The sequence below is a fragment of the Bombina bombina genome, chromosome 3, assembly GCF_027579735.1.
Source record: "Bombina bombina isolate aBomBom1 chromosome 3, aBomBom1.pri, whole genome shotgun sequence".
NCBI classification, from domain to species: Eukaryota; Metazoa; Chordata; class Amphibia; order Anura; family Bombinatoridae; genus Bombina; species Bombina bombina.
This window is the reverse complement of record NC_069501.1, coordinates 260,532,330-260,558,659: the sequence shown is the minus strand read 5'-3', so window position 1 is coordinate 260,558,659 and position 26,330 is coordinate 260,532,330. Positions and strand designations below refer to the sequence as shown.

At 42.2% G+C, this 26,330-nt stretch overlaps 1 protein-coding gene across 4 annotated transcripts in view; it reads left to right on the top strand.

Annotated features, from left to right (window-relative positions):
• Positions 1–26,330, top strand: part of CLUH (clustered mitochondria homolog) — a 251,373-nt gene that overhangs the window by 211,769 nt on the left and 13,274 nt on the right. For all 4 annotated transcript variants that reach the window (XM_053706279.1, XM_053706281.1, XM_053706277.1 and 1 more), the window contains exons 24-25: positions 4,322–4,456; positions 25,393–25,466. In XM_053706279.1, coding sequence (XP_053562254.1) covers positions 4,322–4,456; positions 25,393–25,466 — 209 coding nt within the window. The remainder of the gene's footprint in view (positions 1–4,321; positions 4,457–25,392; positions 25,467–26,330) is intronic.

Here is a 26,330-nt window from a genome sequence, read left to right as displayed (position 1 = left end):
GATAGCTGTGCTTTCTCAGATCCAATGGATAAAAAATTAGAGGGTTACCTTAAGAAAATGTTTGTTCAACAAGGTTTTATATTACAGCCTCTTGCATGCATTGCGCCTGTCACTGCTGCAGCGGCATTCTGGTTTGAGTCTCTGGAAGAGGCGATTCGCACAGCACCATTGGATGAATCTTTGAGCAAGATTAGAACCCTTAAGCTGGCTAATGCGTTTGTTTCGGATGCCGTAGTGCATTTAACCAAACTTACGGCTAAGAATTCCGGATTCGCCATACAGGCGCGCAGAGCGCTATGGCTTAAATCCTGGTCAGCAGATGTAGCTTCTAAGTCTAAACTACTAAACATTCCTTTCAAAGGGCAGACCTTATTCGGGCCCGGCTTGAAGGAAATTATTGCTGACATTACTGGAGGTAAGGGCCACACCCTTCCTCAGGACAGGGCCAAATCAAAGGCCAAACAGTCTAATTTTCGTGCCTTTCGTAATTTCAAGGCAGGAGCAGCATCAACTTCCTCCGCTCCAAAACAGGAAGGAACTACTGCTCGTTACAGACAGGGTTGGAAAGGCAACCAGTCATGCCAGAAAGCCTACTTCTGCCCCTAAGACAGCATGAAGACAGGGCCCCCTTTCCGGAGACGGATCTAGTGGGGGGCAGACTTTCTCTCTTCGCCCAGGCTTGGGCAAGAGATGTACAGGATCCCTGGACGTTGGCGATTATATCTCAGGGATACCTTTTGGATTTCAAAACTTCTCCTCCACAAGGGAGGTTTCATCTGTCAAGGTTATCAACAAACCTAGTAAAGAAAGAGGCATTTCTACAATGTGTACAAGACCTCTTAGCGATGGGAGTGATCCACCCAGTTCCGCGAACGGAACAGGGGCAAGGGTTTTATTCAAATCTGTTTGTGGTTCCCAAGAAAGAGGGAACTTTCAGACCAATCTTAGACTTAAAGATCTTAAACAAATTCCTAAGGGTTCCGTCGTTCAAGATGGAAACCATTCGGACCATACTACCCATGATCCAAGAGGGTCAATATATGACCACAGTGGACTTAAAGGATGCCTACCTTCACATACCGATTCACAAAGATCATTATCGGTACCTAAGGTTTGCCTTTCTAGACAGGCATTACCAGTTTGTAGCTCTTCCCTTCGGGTTAGCTACGGCCTTGAGAATTTTTACAAAGGTTCTGGGCTCACTTCTGGCGGTACTAAGACCACGAGGCATAGCGGTGGCTCCGTACCTAGACGACATTCTGATACAAGCGTCAAGTTTTCAAAATGCAAAGTCTCATACAGAGATAGTTCTAGCATTTCTGAGGTCGCATGGGTGGAAAGTGAACGTGGAGAAGAGTTCTCTGTTACCACTCACAAGGGTCCCTTTTCTAGGGACTCTTATAGATTCTGTAGAGGAAGATTTACCTGACGGAGTCCAGGTTATCAAAGATTCTCAATGCTTGCCGTGTCCTTCACTCCATTCCAAAGCCCATCAGTAGCTCAGTGCATGGAAGTAATCGGCTTAATGGTCGCGGCAATGGACATAGTGCCATTTGCGCGCCTACATCTCAGACCGCTGCAACTATGCATGCTAAGTCAATGGAACGGGGATTACTCAGATCTGTCCCCTTTGCTAAATCTGGACCAGGAGACCAGAGATTCTCTTCTCTGGTGGTTGTCACAGGTTCATCTGTCCAAAGGAATGACTTTTCGCAGACCAGATTGGACGATTGTAACAACAGATGCCAGCCTACTAGGCTGGGGAGCAGTCTGGAACTCCCTGAAGGCTCAGGGATCGTGGACTCAGGAGGAGAGACTCCTCCCGATAAACATTCTAGAATTAAGAGCAATATTCAATGCTCTTCTAACTTGGCCTCAGTTAGCAACACTGAGGTTCATCAGATTTCAGTCGGACAACATCACGACTGTGGCTTACATCAATCATCAAGGGGGAACCAGGAGTTCCCTAGCGATGTTGGAAGTCTCGAAGATAATTCGCTGGGCAGAGTCTCACTCTTGCCACCTGTCAGCGATCTACATCCCAGGCGTGGAGAACTGGGAGGCGAATTTTCTAAGTCGACAGACCTTTCATCCGGGGGAGTGGGAACTTCACCCGGAGGTATTTGCTCAACTGATTCGTCGTTGGGGCAAACCGGATCTGGATCTCATGGCATCTCGCCAGAACGCCAAGCTTCCTTGTTACGGATCCAGGTCCAGGGACCCGGGTGCGGTGCTGGTAGATGCACTTGCAGCCCCTTGAGTTTTCAACATAGCTTATGTGTTTCCACCTTTTCCGTTGCTACCTCGACTGATTGCCAGGATCAAACAGGAGAGAGCATCGGTGATTCTGATAGCGCCTGCGGGGCCACGCAGGACCTGGTATGCAGACCTAGTGGACATGTCGTCCTGTCCACCATGGTCTCTACCCCTGAGGCAGGACCTTCTAATCCAGGGTCCTTTCAACCATCCAAACCTAATTTCTCTGAGGCTGACTGCTTGGAAATTGAACGCTTGATTCTATCAAAGCGTGGGTTTTCGGATTCGGTTATTGATACATTAATACAGGCTCGGAAACCTGTTACCAGAAAAATTTACCACAAGATATGGCGTAAATATTTATATTGGTGTGAATCCAAGAGTTACTCATGGAGTAAGGTTAGGATTCCTAGGATATTGTCTTTTCTACAAGAGGGTTTAGAAAAGGGCTTATCCGCTAGTTCGCTAAAGGGACAGATTTCTGCTCTGTCTATTCTTTTACACAAGCGTCTGGCAGAGAATCCAGACGTCCAGGCTTTTTGTCAGGCTTTGGCTAGGATTAAGCCTGTGTTTAAAACTGTTGCTCCTCCGTGGAGCTTAAACTTGGTTCTTAAAGTTCTTCAGGGTGTTCCGTTTGTACCCCTTCATTCCATTGATATTAAGCTTTTATCTTGGAAAGTTCTGTTTTTGATGGCTTTTTCCTCGGCTCGAAGAGTCTCTGAGTTATCTGCCTTACATTGTGATTCTCCTTATCTGATCTTTCATTCAGACAAGTTAGTCCTGCGTACTAAACCTGGGTTTTTACCTAAGGTTGTTTCTAACAGGAATATTAATCAAGAGATTGTTGTTCCATCGTTATGTCCTAATCCTTCTCCAAAAAGGAACGTCTTTTGCATAATCTAGACGTGGTCCGTGCCCTGAAGTTCTACTTACAGGCAACTAAAGATTTTCGACAAACTTCTTCTCTATTTGTCGTTTACTCTGGACAGAGGAGAGGTCAAAAGGCTTCGGCTACCTCTCTCTCTTTTTGGCTTCGTAGCATAATACGCTTAGCCTATGAGACTGCTGGACAGCAGCCTCCTGAAAGAATTACAGCTCATTCCACTAGAGCTGTGGCTTCCACCTGGGCCTTTAAGAATGAGGCCTCTGTTGAACAGATTTGCAAGGCTGCAACTTGGTCTTCACTTCATACTTTTTCCAAATTTTACAAATTTGACACTTTTGCTTCTTCGGAGGCTGTTTTTGGGAGAAAGGTTCTACAGGCAGTGGTTCCTTCTGTTTAATGTTCCTGCCTTGTCCCTTCCATCATCCGTGTACTTTAGCTTTGGTATTGGTATCCCATAAGTAATGGATGACCCGTGGACTGAACACACTTAACAAGAGAAAACATAATTTATGCTTACCTGATAAATTTATTTCTCTTGTAGTGTGTTCAGTCCACGGCCCGCCCTGTCTTTTTGAGGCAGGTTCTAAATTTTAAATTATAACTCCAGTCACCACTGCACCCTAAAGTTTCTCCTTTCTCGTCTTGTTTCGGTCGAATGACTGGATATGACATGTGAGGGGAGGAGCTATATAGCAGCTCTGCTTGGGTGATCCTCTTGCAACTTCCTGTTGGGAAGGAGAATATATCCCATAAGTAATGGATGACCCGTGGACTGAACACACTACAAGAGAAATAAATTTATCAGGTAAGCATAAATTATGTTTTTTTACCTGCAGCTGGGCAGCAGCTGAGTTTAACTTTTTACACAGAACTTACTCTGCTGAGCTGAGGAGATTGTGAGTTAAAATATCTTCCTTTTTTACATAGAGATGCTCAGGTGATATTTTCCTGTTAGCTTTTTACAGGTATGCTGCATCAGTTTCAAGTTATTTAGCATATGAGTATTATGTGGGTTTTAATTGGATAAGAGTGTGTTTTTCTGTAGTCTATGATGGTTATTGCAGGTTAAAATAGCTATTGCATTAAACAGAATTGGCTATCCCCTCACTAGCGCTGTTTTATTTTACAGAATATTTATAATATAATTATTGAAGTATGTATTTTTCATGTGTATTCCAGCTTGGAGAGCAACATGAAAAAACGAAAGAAAGTTCGGAATATTTAAAGTACTTAACACAGCAGGCTGTTGCTCTACAGCGCACAATGAACGAGATTTACAAAAACGGATCCAATGCCAACATTCTGCCACTAAAGGTAACTGCTTGATATCCTTTACAGGAAGATTTTCATAGCTATGCTAACCATGTAAATCAGAGATGGCCACATGCGGCCCTCTGCAGTAGTGGCCACTGGGAAAAAGTAAAACTAAGAAAATGTGCCAGTTTTTGTGCCCCCCCCCCCAGGAAAACGTGAGGACTTCCGATGGCTGATCGACCAAGAAACTTATTTGAGTGTTAAACAGCTGTAAAGTTATATACCGCCCTTAAGGCTTCTAAAACAATTATATGTGGCCCCCAAGTGTTGGGAAATTGTCCATCACTGGTGTCAATGAAAACGTTTCTCCCCACACAAGGTGCTGCTATCTCATTTGGTGAATCTGATTTTGGATATAACCTAGAATTTTCTTTCCCAAAACTAAAGAGTATTACATATAAGGCGCTAGTAACAGATGTAAATAGTCTCAGAAACCAGTCCCTGAGCACTCAGGATATAGAAAGAAAAAAACAAGGGTCACTTTATAGAACAGTGATAGCGGACCATGGCACTCCAGATGTTTCAGAACTACATTTGTCATGATGCTTAGGCACTCTGATGTACAGTCAAGCATCATGGGAAATGTAGTTCTGAAAAATCTGGAGTGCCAAGGTTAGCTATCACTGGTATACAAGATTTGAAGGGACAGTAAACCCAAAATGTTTCTTTCATTATTTAGAGAATACAATTTTCTTTCCTAAGACATGGAGAGTCCACAACGTCATTCCAATTACTAGTGGCAAAGAGCACCACAGCAAAGCTGTTAAGTGTCACTTCCTTTACCCATAACCCCCAGCCATTCTCTTTGCCTCTGTCAATGGAGGAGGTGAAGTTTGGTGTCTGAAGATATTGATTCCTTTTTTTGATTCCTTTTCCCTGCAAACAAGGATTTGGGTTTAGCTGTGTGCACATCAATCTCTTGAGTAAGTAGTGGTGGCTTTTAAGCAGTTAGAGTAAGTATTGAGGTGGTCCTTGCTCAGATTTCTAACATATTTGCTGCCCTTGGTATAGAAAGCCAGAGTTGGTTACTCTGTCCTTTCTTTTTCTACAGGTCTCTGTAAGGAGTATGTGTCCTTTCACACCTTGTGAGCTGTCTTCCTGCCGGACAGCTAGACTGCAGGTAAGTGCTTTTGTCTTCTAGGTCTTGGAGACTTGCACTTAAGATGATTTATCTGCATTATTTATTTGGGACATACTAAATCCTTAGAGGATTTTATTTAGGCAGTGTGCAGGCACATACAACATATGTGACAGGAGACTTAGGGGTTAATCTTCCTTTATGGGCATGAAGGAGTTAACTTAAAATCTGTGGCCCATTTTTTTTTATTAAGATTCTGTGTGGGTCTTATTAGGACTTGTGTCAGGTTTTTTTTCACTTTTCAGCATAAGGTTTCAGAGTGATAACGGCAGACTTAGGACTGAAAGTGTCAGTTTACTGTTCGGTCTTAAACGGCTTCTAAAACGTGCGCTTTTACTTTAATGCGCAGTTTCTTTTTTAGCCGGTCAAGACTCCCTCTCTTCCGCTATCTGATCGGAGCGGCGTCGGCTGTGTTAGTAGAATCTGTTAGTCTTCCCTATGAGACCGTCAGGTTTATTCTGGAAGATTTTTTGCACTCCGGAGGGGCAGGTTAGGGCACCTCAGTCTGCTGAGGTGTAGAGGTCCTTAATAAGGGATATGTTTTTGAGTGCAAATTCGCTCTGAGTAAATTTTTAATTTAAAATGACAGTGTCAATTTTAAAAATATTTATTTTTACTTGTCATTCCTGTATCTCTGGGAATCTTTTAAGCTATGGACATGGAGCAGGAGTCTGTTCTTATGGACAAATGTTTGTGTCTTGAGACCCAAATTGTGTTATCCATGCAATTTTGTTCCTCATGTCTAGATAAAACATTGAAATGTACAGATACATTTATTTTCTTCTAAAGATGTGGTAAGTCCACGGGTTCATCTTAATTACTGTTGGGAATATACCACTCCTCACCTGCAGGAGGAGGCAAAGAGCACCACAGTAAAAACTGTTAAGTATCACTTCCCTACCCATAAACCCCAGTCATTCTCTTTGCCTCTAAGTGCATGGAGGAGGTGAAGTTTAGTGTTTAATTAAATAGTGTTTTTCTGTAAAGATTGATACTTCAAGCAAGCTACAGGGTATAGCCTTATTCCATGTTAGTTTTTGCAGTAGAGATGTGGTGGCTTTAAAGCAGTGGGGAACTTGCAAAGCGGTACTTGCTGCGTTTCTCCACTTATGCTGCCCTGACCTCAGATATCAAAGTTGGTTACTTTGCTATCTGCACTTGTCCTGGTCTCTGTGAGGAAGAGGTGACTTCTCATACTTAGGAGCTGTCTTCAGGGCCGGACAGCAGAGCAGGTAAGTGCGGGTCTTCCAGGTGGGAGAGGGGCACTTAAGATTACCCTGCTGCGATATGTGTAAGGGACGGTATTAGCTCACCCATGGTGTTAGGGTTCGCTATGACATGTTGCAGACACAGTGTTTTTGGGAGAGACAGTGTGGGACACTTTGTGTTTTAATTCAGGACTCGTTTTTGTGTAGGGGTGCTGTGCCGACTTATTTTTTTCCGCTTTATTTGCTCCGATGGGCGGTTTTAATTTTAACCACGCCCCCTCCTTCCCAGTAGCCGTGGGAGGTTTTCGCGCCTGCTTACGTCATCGGGCCTGCTTGTCTCAGCTCTGTTCGCTGCAGAGGCTGTTCATATATGCGGCTGCGTGGTAAGGGAGCGCATAGAAGTTAGGAGATCCACTACATGTGGTGGTAAGGGCACCTCAGTATACTGAGGTGCGGAGGGAGGTTAAGTCGGAGGATTAAGTGTCACTTGCTAAATTTATTTGAATTTTTACAACAAGTTCTGGGTTAGTTTTTTTTCCCTTAACAATCTAAGGTGATCTTTGACATTTAGGGTTTTGTTGAATAGTGCTAACCGTTTCCGGTTGGCTGTGGGGATAATAACCAAATGTCTGACATGGATCAGGAGTCCGCTCAGTTCAATCCTTGTTTATTGTGTTTAGACTGACAAATTGCAGCACCTATGCAGTTCTGTTCTTCCTGTGTTAAACAAACGTTACAGGGTAAAGATACATTTTTTTTCTTCATATATGGAAAGGGTCCACAGCTGCATTCATTACTTTTGGGAAATTAGAACCTGGCTACCAGGAGGAGGCAAAGACACCCCAGCCAAAGGCTTAAATACTCCTCCCACTTCCCTCATCCCCCAGTCATTCTTTGCCTTTCGTCCCAGGAGGTTGGCAGAGAAGTGTCAGGCCTTTGTTTTCGTCTCTTATGGAGGGTAGTACTCTTCGACATGGGACGGGAGTTTGAAGTAATCATGTCAGTCTCTCAGTGAGGGCTTGGATGAAAGTTAGAGTCCGGAGATGCAGGATGAGTCTTTCTGCGAAACCATTCTGACTCATTTTAACAACTCCACAAGCAATCAGCGTTGTCAAACTTCGCTGCCTGCTTTCTTCTCTCAAGTCCATGGCGGAGGCAAGGCTACTATCTGTCACACTTGAAGGGCCGTGTTCCTGTTCCATGGCGTAGATTCCGGTAAGATTGTTTTATTTCACTTCTTCATAATTGTACTGTAACTCATTTGTTCCTGCAAACTCACATGAAAAATACAGGGTCTCAGTGGGACTCCTTTAGTATCTTGGAATCAAGGGGTAATATCTCTTAACCTAGAGTATTCCTTCCCACGTGGTGGGAAAATTAGAGGGTTTAGCGCCTATTTTCCACCGGTCGGGGCGGTGTTGCTTTAGGAAATTGTCCTTTTTGGACTTGTTCCTTTAGTGGTTCTTCTTCATTGAGACCTCTTGGATTTTGTCCATTTCTCCTTGTGTATGGGTCACCTTCAGGGGACTTGGATTCCCTTCGGGAATTGGCTGTTCCTTTTTCGGGACATTAGACAGTGAGGTCTTTTTGGGCTCTAGTTAGGGGTCCTTCCCCGGTGTTGGGAATGCTCTGCTTCTTATTCTTGGGATAGAAGAGGTCCTAGTGGTTTTCCACGCATATGGTTCAGGTATTGCCATCAAGACCCATGTTTTACTGTCCTCTGACTTCGAATCTGAGGTGATGTGGAGGCTTGATGTTGCTCTGTTCGGGTGACTTGTCCTCACTGTTCCCCTTATGTCTGGAGCTTGTGGCTCACTGGACAGCTAGCTCAGCATACTAATGCTCTGTGGCTACTCTGTACTGTAGCAAGCCAAGGGTTGCTAGTTCGATCCCCGGCGAGGTCTACTCAGCCTTTCCTCCTTTCGAGGTTGATAAAATGAGCAGCACCTTGTGTCCCTTAAGGGGAATTAGCTGCACTTTCCAGCACAATCATGTTAATGTTGCTTGGACTGGTAGTGAGAAAGATGAGGCGCTAGAGAATTGACCCTGCTAGACTAGTGTATTCCCCTCTAAGAAAACAGTGGTAGAAATGTAGTGAATGTAGTCCAGCGCTAAATTAGCACGGGTAGAGCATTTAGTTAAATTATATGATTTTAATATTTTTATTTTTGAAATAAAATGAATATTTTATATATATGTTGCAATCTGGTATTTATATATTTAATGCAGATTATCCTAAGTTATTTATCAACATTCAGTTTAGAAGAGTTAATGAAAAATATATAATGTAAATAAACTTTTATGTATGAACTGATATATATAAGCTTCTTGTCTATATATGGGCTTCTTATCTATATGTAAAAACTAATAAAACATTTGTATAATTAAACAGAAATGTAATAACTTGCTAAAAACAACACAAGATAAAAAGGGACGTCTCCCTTATAACATAGATTGCATCAGAAAAGACAATTGTATAACTTTAGTTAATGTTTCCGCTATTAATAATCAGGTACCTGTTATATGATGTAACAAATAATAGTGTCCAAAATATTGAATTAAAAAAACTTAAAGTTCCAAATGAGATAACCTACCCGCTGTTATAGCGGATGTTTGTTACCGGTTGATAAATAACTTAGGATAATCTGCATTAAATATATAAATACCAGATTGCAACATATATATAAAATATTAATTTTATTTCAAAAATAAAAATATTCAAATCATATAATTGAACTAAATGCTCTACCCGTGCTAATTTAGCGCTGGACTACATTCACTACAATGTTGCTTGGACGCCTGTTCGCTCTAGTGTCCTTTTATGGCCCTGGCTCTTTGGAGTGTTGGGCTCCTGCAAGAGGTGATCTCTTCCCTTTGGGTCGGGACCAGGGCTTCTTGCTCTTGTTATCTGGGTTATTCAGGATTTTTCCTTGGGAGGTCTGTTTTTTTATATCAGACGAGGGATTTATGTTCCTGGAAGATTGTTTATTCTAAACATTTGTGGGGCCCAGGCTTCTTGTCCTGATTTTCCGGTTGTCGAGTGTTTTACTCTGCATTTTCTCTTTATGGATCCCTCTGTGGGATGTTACCAGACCTTATGATCCTAGGACTAGCCTGGGGGTTCCAGTTCCCGGGGTACGTGGGCTTAGCCCTTGTTCTGGTTGTTCTGTTTTACAACTTGGCCAGATTTGCTGAGAGCTGGGGCTCCTTGGGGCTTGTCTTGTGGCAGACGACCTTATGGTGGGCTTTCCTGCCTAGCAAACGGAAGGTTTGCGGTTGCTCAGCTGTCACTTTTGTGCCTGGTATGTGTGCCAGCACAATGGTGTTTTAAGGGGTTCTTCCGTGTTCGTCAGTGATGTGGCCTTGAGTCCTTTCGGTTCTTCCTACGACTTCCTGTCTTATGGGCAGGTGTTTATCGACGCTCTCCTTTTCAGGGGGCTCGTTGTCCTCCTTACGAAGGTGTGGCTCCTTTTTAGGGGCCTCTCCTGTGTTTGGGAGGTGGGAACAGATGTTTTATCTGGTTCAGGGATTGGTCTGCTCTTTGAGTTGTTCCTTTCCATCTGGGGAGCTGCTGGCTCCGCATTGAGACTTAGTCGGGTGGCTTTCCCTTGGGTCTAACGCCTGCTCAATTGTCTTTAGGTTGAAGAGGCTGTGTCAATTCTTCCACCCTTTTGGGGTCCGGTCTTGGGGTTCCTTTCGGTTCCGTTGCTTTCAGATCTGCCGTTGCTTGGGCTTGTCCAGCTAGGTGTAGGATCTGAGATCTGTTGGTTACTCCTCAGGTCTTGGGGGTGACAGTGGACCTTTTTTTTTTTTTTTTTTTAGAGGTTCTGTATCTCTCCCCCTTTGAGATCTGTGAGTAGGCTTGGCGGCCTGGATTGCCTGTAGAGTGTCCTCTGTCTTGGAGGTTGGGCAATCTGCTATTTTGTTTGGACGCTTCTTCCTTACAGATAGTGTTTTCTCTGTGTCTTCCAACGGATGGCAGCGTGTTGCTGGACTCAGATGTTTATTTTCTGAGTTTGCTACTTGTATTTTCTGTAGTTTACAAGGGAGAAAGTGACTTAACACACACACAAAGTTAAATACAGCACAATCTGTGAGAGAAGCAGGACAGATTTTATTGCTTAGTCTGAGTTCTGACATTTTGAGTACTTTGTCTTCAGCTTTTCAGCTGTCTTTTTCGGTGCTGTTGCACGATGTTTGGGAGATGTTTCTTCTCCTTGATGATTCCTGGTTGCTCCTTGTGGGTTGGACGTCGTCTCCCCTTGTTCTCGGGATCCATTTGGGTCTCTGTGGACTTGGCCTTCCTTTGAAGGGGTTTTTTCCTTTATGGATTTTGCTGTACCTTATGGGTATCCCTTTGGCTTACCCTTGTCCTCTCCCTTTTGGGGATTTTGGTACTGTACTAGTAAGGGTTGTGTGGGGACCGACTGCTGGACGACGGTTCTCCTGGAGGAGTGTTGGTTCAATGAGTCTGCATGCGGTCTCTAGTTAGGCTTTTGGACTATCTGCAGGTCAGTGTCCTTGGGGCTTTTTCCTTCTAGTTTTTTTTGCCTGGCTCCGACGAAGCAGGGTTTGTTTGGGGTGTGTTTTTTTCAGGCCTGGTGCCCTCAGAATTGGCAGCCTATTGTACCGTCCCGTTTTTGCATTCAGTGTCCTCTATAGCTTGGCTATTGTTTTCCCAAAAGTAATGAATGCAGCTGTGGACTCTTTCCATTTATGAAGAAAAACTTAAATTATGCTTACCTGATAATTTTCTTTTCTTCAGATGGAGAAAGTCCACAGCTCCCCACCCATATTTTTTCGGTGGGGCGTCTTTTTTTATTTTTTATTCTTCCGGCACCTTTTCACCCTGGTATTTCTTCTACTGTTCCTTGTTCCTTGGCAGAATGACTTGGGGATGAGGGAAGTGGGAGGAGTAATTAAGCCTTTGGTTGGGGTGTCTTTGCCTCCTCCTGGTGGCCAGGTTCTTATTTCCCAAAATTAATGAATGCAGCTGTGGACTCTTTCCACCTGAAGAATAGACAATTATCAGGTAAGCATAATTTAAGTTTTTTAATGTGGAGCCTAATGTCTCTCAGGAGGATGCTGTCCAGGTGTTACCAGGGCCTTCCCCTATTTCGTCCTAAGCCTCTATGGCATCTAACACTGTGTCCTGCGGTTCCTCTCTAAATCCCAGTGTAGCATTTTTGCTGCACAGGTATCCTCAGTGGTATCTGCAGCTTTGGCCAAGTTTCCCAGATTTTCAGGGAAGCGCAAGAGGAAGTCTAAAAATTCAGATAATAGGGTATCTGTTCCTAACACTGAACCCCAGGTTCCTTTTAAGGTCAGAGAATGAGGAGGACTCTCACTCTGAGGGTGAAATTTCAGATTCGGACAGTGTAATGCCCTTCTCTGGTGGTGAATGATTTTCCTTCAGATTTAAGCTGGAACACCTTTGTTTACTATTAAAGGAGATTTTAGCTACCTTGGATGGCTCAGAGACTCAGGCAGTGGTAACGCCTAAGAGGTCCAGTAAGCTTAAAAAAAAAAAAAAAAATATGTTCCTTCCTCTTCAGAGGTTTTCCCGGTACCAGATAGGGCTAAGGAAATCATAGCCCAGGAGTGGCTTTTACACCATCACCGGTGTTTAGGAAAATGTTTCCGGTAGAGGAATCTTGGTCTTCCGTTCCCAAGGTAGAAGTTGCCGTTTCTACCCTGGCCAAGAGAACTACTATACCTATTGAGGATTGTTACTCCTTCAAAGATCCAATGGATAAAAAGATGAAGGCTTATTTAAAGAAGATTTATGTACATCTTGGTCTCCAATGGCAACCGGTGGTATGTATTGCCACGGTGACTAGTGCAGCCTCATATTGGTTTGAGGCATTGACGGAATCTCTACAGGAGGAGACGCCTCTAGATGAGATCCAAGACAGGATCAAAGCTCTCAAGTTCGCCAATTCCTATATTGCTGACGCGGTCCTTAGACTGGGAGCTAAGGCTTCAAGTTTTGCCATTTTGGCCAGACGGGCTTTATGGTTAAAGCCTTGGTCAGCTGATGTTTCGTCTAAGGTTAAGCTGATGGCTCTTCCTTACAAGGGGAAGACTTTATTTTGACCAGGTTTGGTGGAAATCATTTCTGATATTACAGGCGGAAAGGGGTCTTTTCTGCCCCAGGATAAGAGGAGCAAGCCAAAGGGACGTCAGAGTAATTTTCGTTCCTTTCGTAACTTTAGAGGAAAGTCATCTTCGTCCAAACAGGATAATAACAAGCCATCCTGGAGTAAGGGAAAGCAGGCCAAGAAGCTTGCGGCCGACTCAATAAGTCTGCATGAAGGGATTGCCCCCGATCCAGGCTTGGATCAAGTAGGGGGCAGAGTTCGCTCAGGTCTGTTTAAGAGACGTTTCAGATCCGTGGGCGGTGGATATTGTCTCTCAAGGCTACAGTTTGGAATCCAAGGGTTGTCCTCCCAGGGGCAGGTTTCACCTTTCCAGATGATCAGCAAACCAGATAAAGAGAGAGGCGTTCTTAAGGTGTGTCGAAGATCTTTTGGCCCTGGGAGTGATTGTACCTGTTCCAAGGTTGGAACAGGGTCTGGGATTTTACTCAAACCTTTTTGTGGTTCCCCAAAAAAAGAGGGGCCTTCCGCCCGATTCTAGATTTAAAATATCTCAACAAATTCCTCAAGGTTCTTTCCTTCAAAATGGAGACCATTCGGACAATTCTCCCTTTGATCCAAGAGGGTCAGTATATGACGACCATAGATCTCAAGGATGCATACTTACATGTTCCAATTCACAGGGATCATCACAAGTTTCTGAGGTTTGCATTTCTAGATCGTCACTTTCAGTTTGTGTACTTACTGTTCGGCCTTGCCACGGCTCCCAGGATATTCTCAAAGGTCCTAGGAGCTTTTCTAGCCGTGCTCCGATCCAGGCAGATAGCAGTGGCTCCTTATCTGGACGATATTCTGATTCAGGCCCCTTCCTTTCCACAGGCAGCTTCTCACACAGAGACGTTACTGTCCTTCCTCCAGTCTCACGGGTGAAAGGTGAATCTGGGAAAGAGTTCTCCAGTGACAAGAGTAGTGTTCCTAGGGACAATCATAGACTCTGTCCTGATGAAGATCTTCCTGACCGAGACCAGAACAGACAAGCTCCTATCATCTTGTCAATCCCTGCAGGAGACGCCTCGTCCTTCAGTTGCTCAATGTATGGAGGTAATTGGTCTAATGGTGGCAGCTATGGACATCGTTCCATTTGCTCGATTTAATCTTAGAGCTTTGCAGTTGTGCCTGCTTAACCAGTGGAACGGAGACTATGTGGATCTATCCCCAAAGCTAACTCTAGATCAGAAGATGGAGTCTCTTCCGTGGTGGCTATCTCTGGATCACCTGACCCAGAGCACCTGCTTTCAGAGACCTTCTTGGGTGATAGTGACTATGGACGCCAGTCTAGTGGGCTGGGGTGCAGTCTGGAATTTTCTCAGCGTTAAGAGCAATTTACAATGCGCTGTTTGCCTGGCCTCAGTTGGCCTTGAGCCAGTTCATCAGATTCCAATCGGACAACATAACTTCAGTGGCGTACATCAACCACCAGGGGGGAACTTGGCATTCTCTAGCTATGAGGGAGGTGTCTCGGATCATTCAGTGGGCGGAGGACCACTGTTGATGTCTTTCGGCCATCTATATCCCGGGAGTAGATAACTGGGAAGCGGACTTTCTAAGCAGACAGACTTTCCATCCAGGGGAATGGGAACTTCATCCGGAGGTGTTCTCCAGGTTGGTATCCAGAAGGGGGATTCCGGATTTGGACCTCATGGCGTCTCGTCAAAATGCCAAGCTTCCATGTACGGGTCCAGGTCAAGGGATCCTCAAGCCTGCCTAATAGACGCACTGGCAGCTCCTTGGAATCTCAGTATGGCCTATCTGTTTCCCCCGTTTGCTCTTCTGCCTCGGGTGATTGCTTGCATAAGACAGGAAAGGGCATCAGTGATTCTAATTGCCCCGGCTTGACCTCAAAGGATTCGGTATGTGGATCTAGTGGAGATGTCATCTGGAGGCTACCCCTGAGGAAGGACCTTCTTCTTCAGGGACCTTTTCTTCATCCAAATCTCATTTCTCTGAAGCTGACTGCTTGGAAATTGAACGCTTGATCCTATCTAAGCGTGGGTCTTCAGAGTCAGTAATTGAGACTATGATCAAGGCTTGTAAGCCTGTTACCAGGAAGATTTACCATAAGATATGAAGGAAATATCTTTTTTGGTGTGAAGCCAAGGGATTTTCTTGGAGTAAGGTTAGGATTCAAAGAATTTTGTCTTTTCTCCAGGATGGTCTGGAGAAGAGTTAGTTAGCATTTTGAAGGGTCAAATTTCAGCCCTATCGGTATTATTACACAAGCGTTTGGCGGATGTGCCAGATGTTCAATCCTTTTGTTAGGCCTTGGTCAGAATTAGATAATTCTAATGGAGTAAAGTAGTGTAGTATAACTAGTAAAAGCCCCTTACATGTAGTCTATGATCATAACAAACAGTGCAAATGCACTGTATGAACAAGGTCCGGTTTCTAATACTATTATCAGGGGGGTGCTGACTGTCAGGTACATAGAGGAATGAACAAAAGAAAAAGTTGACAGTACCTCAGCACTCAAGGAATAACTACTATAAGAGAAAAGTAACAATATCTGTAATCCGGTCAATGCCAGACACTGGATGTATATTAAAACATAACTTTTACTTATATATTAATAAAATGGTGATGTGTACCACATAGAATATATGTATTGACAAACGTTTAAAACTTAGAGTAAAAAATGAAATGTACTGTTAGTGTGAGACTCGAAATGTCAATTATAGACAGGGATAAGTAATTTCCACATAGCCCAGCTCAGAACTAACAAAGGTGCACGGATTGCAGTGAGGCTATCTGCAAAAAAGGGATTGACCCCAACAACAATTATACTGTGCTATGCAATACTGGCACAAAAAAGTCTGAGCTGAACTGAGTGATACAGGATTCAATAATGGAACGGCAAGAGCCTAACAGTAAATGACCAATATTATCCCATGAATTCTCAAATAACGATCTCACACGCACAGACAACGCCTGATTCGCATTTTGCAGCTAGCACGGCTTTCTCAGAGGCTAACCAGAGTCTGGTTATTGGCCTGGTATTTGTAGGACCTTCAGCCAATCAGAGATGGCTAAAAGTACACACCTCTCACAGTAGTCAATCATGTAAGACCTCCCGCCATAGGTTAGAAGTTAATCACATGTTGTTGACGAGCCGGATAGTATTCCCACCCACCCGTTGTTATGACAATTTAATAAACGTTGCTTAGTACAGACTGTGTATGATGATTAAGTATATGGGGAGTTCCTAACCAATAATTTGCGTATCACTGATAAAGTAGTAGGAAAGAAAAAGTACGGTATATGTGACTCGTCTAAGCAAGTCGGATGAATTCTGATCCTAATATGTTGAAAGTGTCATTAACAAGTCGAGTCTTCCTTTGTTCAATTGTTATTAGAACAAGTCGCGACAAACTACTATGTGGATCCTGTTATTAAGGGTCCCTTTATACCTATATCAATCCATATAATTCTGTAATATAGATTAATAACTTTTGACATGTCTGATCTATGTATTTGTATTGGAATGTAATTTTGCGCAGAAAGTCTATATATATATATATATATATATATATATATATATATATATATATATATATATATATATACATATATATATATATATATCAGATGTAATAGGCAAGATGTGTCTCGCTGATCCTAAAGTACATTTGAGAGGTAAGGTATGCGTGATCCAGTGTGTTACTGTTGCCATTACCTGGTGGAATTCTATTTAGTTCCATTCATAATGGGATCAATTCAGCAATATACTATATTAGATGCATTGATCAATTACTATACTCATAACCATCCTAGTAATGGTAGATCGTAATTATGAGCATACAATCTCGGTGTCACAGAATAATTCTAAGTACAAAAGTTATATATATATATCAAACAGTGCACAACTCAGGGTCATTCCAATTAATGATATCTTTTTGGTCCAAACAGGTTTAACCTAATCTGGGTATCCAATAGATACGGTCATGTTAACAATTATGCCAAATCGTCAAAGCAGAATTATACAAATATAGAGAACATTAGTTTCCATCCTAACCGTAGGTACATAAGTATAACTATTATGATTGTACATAATAATGTACAATTAAAATCCTTAATTACAGTATATGCGGTTTCAATTCTCATTAAGACAAGAATTGTATTGATATTGGAGAGGTGTTATAAGATTAGAACATATATTGAATATTTAATTCACTATTGCACTATGACAGCTGTCATACTATACAAACAAAGAGAGCGATCCCTACTGGGGAATTCCTGAGAATCAGGAGAAATGGTACGGATGAGTCTGTTTTTATTGAAAGAGCAAAAGAACTCAAATTGCGTCTAAGGGAGAGAGGATACACACGAAAAACAATAAGATTAGCATTTCAACGTGCCAAGAGAATAGCCAGAGATTCTCTACTCATACCTAAAAAGAAAAACACAAACAAATTTCGTGAGATTTGTTACAACTTATAATGTTGAACATCAACTTATTCACGAAATACTAAACAGACATGTTAACATCCTAAAATCTGATCAGGTACTAGCCTTAAGCATAGGGGACAAAATCAATACTAGCTGGCGTAGAGCCCCTACAATAGGGAATACATTGGTGCAGAGTCATTTTATTAGGAAAAAATCAGGAAATAAGATAAGAATTGATCCCATTATGAATGGAACTAAAGAGAATTCCACCAGGTAATGGCAACAGTAACACACTGGATCACTCAGATGAGTAACACATACCTTACCTCTCAAATGTACTTTAGGATCAGCGAGACACATCTTGCCCATTACATCTGATATATATAAGATTATATATATATATATACTTTCTGCGCAAAATGACATTCCAATACAAATACATAGATCAGACATGTAAAAAGATATTAATCTATATTACAGAATTATATGGATTGATATAGGTATAAAGGGACCCTTAATAACAGGATCCACATAGTAGTTTGTCGCGACTTGTTCTAATAACAATTGAACAAAGGAAGACTCGACTTGATAATGACACTTTCAACATATTAGGATCAGAATTCATCCGACTTGAGAGGTGTGTACTTTTAGCCATCTCTGATTGGCTGAAGGTCCTACAAATACCAGGCCAATAACCAGACTCTGGTTAGCCTCTGAGAAAGCCGTGCTAGCTGCAAAATGCGAATCAGGCGTTGTCTGTGCGTGTGAGATCGTTATTTGAGAATTCATGGGATAATATATTGGTCATTTACTGTTAGGCTCTTGCCGTTCCATTATTGAATCCTGTATCACTCAGTTCAGCTCAGACTTTTTTGTGCCAGTATTGCATAGCACAGTATAATTGTTGTTGGGGTCAATCCCCTTTTTGCAGATAGCCTCACTGCAATCCGTGCACCTTTGTTAGTTCTGAGCTGGGCTATGTGGAGATTACTTATCCCTGTCTATAATTGACATTTTGAGTCTCACACTAACAGTACATTTCATTTTTTATTCTAAGTTTTAAACGTTTGTCAATACATATATTCTATGTGGTACACATCACCATTTTATTAATATATAAGTAAAAGTTATGTTTTAATATACATCCAGTGTCTGGCATTGACCGGATTACATATATTGTTACTTTTCTCTTATAGTAGTTATTCCTTGAGTGCTGAGGTACTGTCAACTTTTTCATTTGTTCATTCCTTGGTCAGAATTAGGCCTGTGTTTAAGGCTGTTGCTCCTCCTTGGAGCCTTAATCTGATTCTTAAGGTTTTGCAGCGGCGTCCGTTTGAACCTATATTCTCTTGATATTAAGCTTTTATCTTGGAAGGTTTTGTTTCTGTTGGCTATTTCTTCTGCTCAGAGGGTATATGAACTTTCTGCCTTGCAGTTTGATTCTCCTTATCTTATTTTTCATACAGATAAGGCTGTTCTTCGCACTAAGATGGGATTTCTTCCCAAAGTTGTTTCTACTAATAATATTAATCAGGGAATTGTCGTTCCTTCTCTGTGTCCGAAGCCTTCTTCGGCTAAAGAACGTTTGTTATAATTTGGACGTGGTCCGTGCTCTTGAGTTTTATTTGGAGGCGACCTAAAGACTTTCGAAAGTCTTCTGCTCTTTTTGTTTGATTTCCAGAAAGAATAGAGGTCAGAAGGCTTCTGCCTCTACGCTTGCTTTTTAGTTGCGAAGTGTGATTCGCATGGCATATGAGTCTTCTCGGAAATCACCATTAAAGAGAATTAGGGCTCATTCCACCAGAGCCGTAGCCTCTTTTTGGGCTTTCAAAAATGAAGCTTCTATGGAGCAGATTTGCAAGGCTGCAACTTGGTCTTCTTTACATACCTTTTCTAAATTTTGCAGATTTGATACTTTTGCCTCGGCTGAGGTAGCTTTTGGGAGAAAGGTTCTTCAAGCGGCGGTGCCTTCTGTTTAGGCATGCTGATTTTTATCCCTCCCTATTCATCTGTGTGCTCTAGCTTGGGTATTGGTTCCCAACAGTAATTAAGATGAACCCGTGGACTCACCACATCTTTAGAAGTAAACAAAATTTATGTTTACCTGATAAATTTATTTCTTCAAGATGTGTTGAATCCACGGACCAACCCTTTTTTTTTTCCGTAGTTTTTTATGGATTTTTGACTAAACCTCAGACACCTCCGCACCTTTTGTTGCTTTCCTTTCTCCATTTACTTTTAGTTGAATGACTGGGGTTTATGGGTAGGGAAGTGATACTTAACAGTTTTTACTGTGGTGCTCTTTGCCTCCTCCTGATGGCGAGGAGTGGTATTCCCAACAGTAATTAAGATGAACCCGTGGACTCACCACATCTTGAAGAATTAAATATATCAGGTAAGCATAAATTTTGTTGTTTCTGAACCTAATGCCTCTCAGGATGATGCTGTTCAGGCAATGCCACAGCTTTCTCCTCAAATGTCCCAAGCCTCAATGGCTTCACATACAGTGCCCTGCAGTACCTCTAAGCCTCCTGGAGGAGTTTATTTGCCATAAGATTTTGCTGCACAGATATCCTCTGCAGTATCTGTGGCATTATCTGCTTTTCCTATGTTGGGAAAACGCAAGAGGAAATCTAAACATTTGTTAGATGGTAAGGTGTCTGTCCCATCTGCTGCCGTGAAGGTGGACCTTCCTCATAAGTCTGATGAGGAGGATACTTCGATAGCCTCTGAGGGTGAAATCTCAGATACTGACAGTATAATTCCTTTGTCTGATGCTGAAGACGTAAACTTCAGATTTAAGATTGAACACCTTTGTTTACTGTTAAAGGAGGTACTGGCTACTTTGGCCGACTCCAACTCTCCTGTCGCTGTCAACCCTAAGAAATCTAGTAAACTTAACAAATACTATGATGTTCCTTCCTCTGTGGAAGTGTTTCCTGTTCCAGACGGTGTGACAGATTATTATACAGGAATGGGAGAAGCCAGGGATACCTTTCTCCCAGTCTCCCGTCTTTAAAAAGATGTTTCCTGTTGCTGACTCCATTAGAGATTTATGGCGCTCGGTGCCTAAGGTAGAAGGGGCTATTTCTACTTTGGCTAAGAGAACTATGATCTCTATTGAGGATAGCTGTTCCTTTAAGGACCCCATGGACAAAAAGCTGGAGGCTTATCTAAAGTAAATATATGTTCATCAGGGGCTTCAATGGCAACCTGCAGTTTGTATTGCCACAGTAGCAAGTGCAACATCTTATGCAATGCCTTATCAGAACTGATTTTAGAGGACACTCCGTTGGGGGAGATCCAGGATAGGAGTAAGGCTCTCAAACTAGCCAATTCCTTTATCTCTGATGCTAACATGCAAGTCAATAGACTGGGAGCCAAGATGTTGGGCTTCACTGTCCTAGCCCGCAGGGCTCTTTGTCTGAAATCATGGTCAGCTGATGTTACCTCCAAGTCCAAACTTCTGTCGCTACCTTACAAGGTTAAGACCCTGTTTGGTCCTAGGCTGACGGAGATCATTTCTAAAATTACAGGTGGGTAGGGGTACTTTCTACCACAAGACAAGAAGAATAGATCTAAAGGACGTCAAAGTAATTTTCGTTCCTTTCGTAACTTCAAAGGTCAAAAGGTCTTCCTCTACTTCCTCCAAGCAGGAGCAGTCCAAGTCTTCTTGGAAACCCAATCAGTCTTGGAATAAGGGAAAACAATAAAAGAAGCCCTCTGCTGAGACCAAGTCAGCATGAAGGGATTGGATCAAGTGAGGGGCAGACTTTCCTTTTTTCGTCAAGCGTGGATACGAGATGTCCCAGATCCTTGGGCTGTGGACATAGTATCTCAGGGGTACAAAATATAATTCAAATCTCGTCCTCCCAAGGGCAGATTTCTCCTCTCATGGTTATCTGCGGATCAGGTACAAAGAGAGGCATTATTAAAGTGCATTCAGGACCTTTCCTCCCTGGGAGTGATTGTTCCAGTAAGAGATTGCGGTCTAGGATTTCATTCAAATCCGTTTGTGGTTCCCAAAAAAGAGGGAACTTTTCAACCCATTTTAGACCTAAAGTGTCTCAACAAATTTCTCGGGGTACCGTCCTTCAAAATAGAAATCATTCGTTCCATTCTTCCTTTGGTCCAAGAGGGTCAGTTCATGACGACCATAGACCTAAAGGACGCGTATCTTGCCACAGCTACCAGAATCTTCTCAGAGGTTCTGGGGTTCTCTTGGCAGTTGTCAGGTCTCAGGGAATTGTGGTGGGTGGCACCTTACCTGGATGACATATTGGTTCAGGCGCAATCTTTTCAACAAGCAGACTTTCATACAGAGATCTTGTTATCTTTTCTACATTCCCACGGCTGGAAAGTGAATTTGGAGAAGAGTTCCCTTGTTCCAGATACAAGGGTGGTTTTCTTAGGGACCATCATCGATTCCCTATCTATGAAAATTTTTCTGACGGAGGTGAGAAGATCCAACCTTCTCACTCCTTGCCTCTCTCTCTACAGTCTACTGTTCGGCCATCAGTGGCTCAATATATGGAGGTAATTGGTCTGATGGTCGCTTCCATGGACATCATTCCCTTTGCTCAATTCCATTTGAGAGCTCTGCAATTATGCATGCTCAGACAATGGAATGGAGACCATTCAGATCTATCTCAGAGGATAGATCTAGACCAGTTGACAAGAGACTCTTGTGGTGGATTTCTCAGGATCATCTGTCTCAGGGCACATGCTTCCGGAGACCCTCCTGGGTGATTGTGACCACCGATGCCAGCCTACTAGGCTGACAAGCAGTCTGGGGCTCGTTAAAGGCTCAGGGCCTATGGACTCGGTAGGAGTCTTCTCTTCCAATAAACATCTTGGAGTTGAGAGCGATCTTCAATGCTCTGATGGCCTGGCCTCAGTTGTCCTTAGCACGGTTTATCAAGTTCCAGACGGACAACATCACCTCAGTGGCTTACATCAACCACCAGGGTGGAACTCAGAGTTCCTTGGCCATGAAGGAGGTGACTCACATTCTGCAGTGGGTGGAAGCTCACAATTGTCTATCTGCCATCCACATTCCAGGAGTGGACAACTGGGAGGCGGATTTCCTGAGCAGACAGGCCTTTCATCCCGGGGAGTGGGCTCTCCATCTAGAGGTGTTCTCCGGGTTAACCCTCAAGTGGGGGGTGCCAGAGTTGGATCTGATGGCGTCTCGTCAGAACACCAAGAGATCCTCAGGCTGCCCTGATAGATTCTCTGGCGGTTCCTTGGAACTTCGGTCTAGCATACCTGTTTCCTCTGTTTGCTCTCCTTCCACGAGTCATTGCTCGTATAAAACAGGAGAGAGCGTCTGTAATTCTAATAGCTACTGCATGGCCGCGCAGGATCTGGTTTGCGGACCTAGTGAAGATGTCATCTCTTCCACCTTGGAGGTTACCTCTGAGGAAGGACCTAACTCGGGGTCCTTTCCTCCATCCAAATCTAGTTTCTCTGAAGCTGACTGCTTGGAGAGCGTGGGTTTTCTGAGTCTGTCATTGATACTATGATTCAGGCTCGCAAGCCTGTTACTCGTAAGATATCCCATAAGGTATTGCGTAAATACCTTTATTGGTGTGAATCTAAGGGCTACTCTTGGAGTAGGGTCAGGATTCCTAGAATTTTGTCTTTTCTCCAGGAAGGTCTGGAGAAAGTGTTGTCAGTCAGTTCTCTGAATGGTCAGATTTCTGCATTATCTATTCTTTTACATAAGCGTCTGGCAGATGTGCCAGATGTTAAATCTTTTTGTCAGGCTCAGGTTAGAATCAGGCCTGTGTTTAAATCTGTTGCTCCTCCTTGGAGCCTTAACCTAGTTCTTAGAGTTTTGCCGCAGGCTCCATTTGAGCCAGTGCATTCCATAGATATTAAGCTGGTATCTTGGAAGGTTTTGTTTCTTATTGCCATTTCTTCTGTTCGCAGAGTTTTCGAACTCTCAGCTTTGCAGTGAGATTCGCCTTACCTTATTTTTCATGCGGATAAGGTGGTCCATCGTATGAAATTGGGGTTTCTCCCTAAGGTGGTTTCAGATAGAAATATTAATCAGGAGATTGTTGTTCCTTCTCTTTGTCCTAATCCTTCCTCTTATAAGGAGCATCTGTTGCACAACTTGGATGTGGTGCACGCTCTAAAATTCTACCTAAAGGCTACTTAAGATTTTCGACAGTCTTCTTCCCTGTTTGTTTCTTTGGAAAGCGTAAGGGTCAGAAGGCTACTTCTACTTCTTTCCCTCTGGTTAAGAAGTATAATTTGTTTTGCTTATGAGACTGCTGGACAGTAGCCTCCTGAGAGTCTTACAGCTCATTCCACTAGGGCTGTCTCCTCTTCTTGGGCTTTCAAAAATGAAGCTTCTGTGGAACAGATTTGCAAGGCTGCAACTTGGTCCTCTCCACATACTTTTTCCAAATTCTACAAATTTGATACTTTTGCCTCGGCTGAGGCTTCCTTTGGGAGAAAGGTTCTTCAAGCGGTGGTGCCTTCTGTTAAGGTCCACCTGTCTTATTCTCCATCCCTGTTCATTCCGTGTCCTCTAGCTTGGGTATTGATTCCCACTAGTAATTGGAATGATGTTGTGGACTCTCCATGCCTTAGGAAAGAAAACAAAATTTATGCTTACTTGATAAATTTCTTTCTTTCCGGACATGGAGAGTCCACGACCCCACCCTTTAGATTAGACAGTAATTTTTTACTAAACCTCAGGCACCTCTACACCTTTGTGTTATCTTTTTTTTGCATTTCCCTTCGGCTGAATGACTGGGGGTTATGGGTAAGGGAAGTGACACTTAACAGCTTTGCTGTGGTGCTCTTTGCTTCCTCCTGCTGGCCAGGAGTGAATATCCCACTAGTCATTGGAATGACGTTGTGGACTCTCTATGTCCAGGAAAAAAAGAAATTTATCAGGTAAGCATAAATTTTGTTTTTAAAAAAGTTTCCAAATTTACTTCTATTATCAAATTTGCTTAGTTCTCATGTTATTCTTTGTTGAAGGGATACCTAGGTAGCGTGCACATGCCTGAGGCACTACATGACAGGATATAGTGCTGACATCTAGTGCTACTGCTAATGTATAACATTGTTGCAAAACTGCTGCAATATAGTAATCACGTGCACACTCATGATAACAAAAAATGCAGAAAATTTTATAACTGAAGTAAATTAGAAAGTTGTTTGTTTAAATTAGTATGTTCTATCTGAATCATGAAATAAAAAATGTGGGTTTTATGTCTTTAAATTCTACAAAGAAAGAAAAGGCACCTTAGGGTGTAGTATTCAGGATAAGTATAAAGTTAGGAGTAAGAACATACAGCAACCAACAGTATCAAGAAACTGTCATTTATGTTTTTAAATAAAAAGTTTATATTGATATATTTTTGCGCTTGCTGCTTTTGCGTGTTCTTATTCCTGACTTTACACGTTTTATTATCCCACTACACCAAGGCGCTTTTTCTTTAATCACAGAATTTAACATTTTACGATGTATTTTTATTTCCGTATTGTTTGTATGTAAAAATACTAGACATTGACTCTGACATTTATATTTCTAAGGCATTTTCCACAAACTAACTCTCAATTCTGCGGGTAATAGCCATCTCTCATGGTGTTTAAATACCCAAAGTGTTCTCAACTCACATCTTCGTTAGTTGCCCTAAATAAGCTTTTGTATGGAAAGCTTGGGCACGATCCAGCCGCTTGAGAGTACTCGGCGTAGCAGAATTAAAGGGACGTAAAAGTCAACATTAAAGTTTCATGATTCAGATTAAGCATGCAATCAAACATCTTTCCAATTTAGTTCTGTTATCAAACTTAATTCTTTTGGCATCCTTTTTTGAATAACATACTTTGGTAGGTTCATGAGCATACACGTGTTGTAACCACTACATGGCAGCAGTGTTTCTACTAACGCTATAGGGGGGCGACAGTGTTTTGACTTTCATGTCCCGTTTTTGTTTTCAGGAGTTCCTATCTTGAGAGATATATAGATATTTCTTGCATTTCAATACAGTAATTAACTGGGTAAATCTTTATTTTATCTTTCAGTTCACAGCTCCCAGCATGGCTAGTATTTTGGATCAGTTAAATATTATTAATGGCATCCTGTTCATCCCACTAAGGTAACTATGAATATTTTTTATTTGTATTACACCCTTCTAAATCCACTTACATTTCATCTAAGTGTCACTGCATTTCTGCCGTATTGGCCAAAAGTGTCTGTTCTACATTCAGAAAAACTCAAGGTCTGCTTTCATCCAGATATACTATGCCATGATGTTTGACATCTTTGAAATTTGTACTACCCGTTCTGTTTGTGGATATACTTTTTTGGTACAGCATTTTTTTTCTTCCAACCAATGGCTCATATTCAACCTAAGATCAGTTCTTTAGTGCACCTATCTGATTTGACCTAGTCTTGGAATCTTTAGTGATTTCTACTTTTGAGAGATTATGGGTAGCATCCTTCAGAATCTCACACTGAAGATTTTCTGTTGGCTATTACCTCAACCTGATGGATAAGTAATCTTCTTATTATCTTAGTAAGCTTCTAGCCAGTCATCATATTTGTTCTTGCAACAAGGTAAGGTTATTCTTGGCCAGTCCTTGAATTCTTGTCCGACTTCTTTTTTTTAACTACCCCACAAAAAGAACACCTGGAGTGTCTGCTCTTGTACGGTACAGACTAAACATAAATCCCCTAAAGCAACCTAAAAAAATAGGGAGGGCATACAAATGCTAAAGTACCATTTATAGATTTATTCAGAGAACAAATAGTATTGTCTAAAACACCATAAAAGTCTTGAATATGAGCCAAAATCACATAAAATAACATTTAATATCAACCAAGAAATATGAGTATATAATAAACTTGCAAGAAATGTAAATTAAAAACTAAATTAAATGGAAAGCAATTATAAAACAGAATTGTGCCAGTGTTCTATCAGAATTTGCTACCTTGTCAGAATCTGCTACCTTTGACTGCA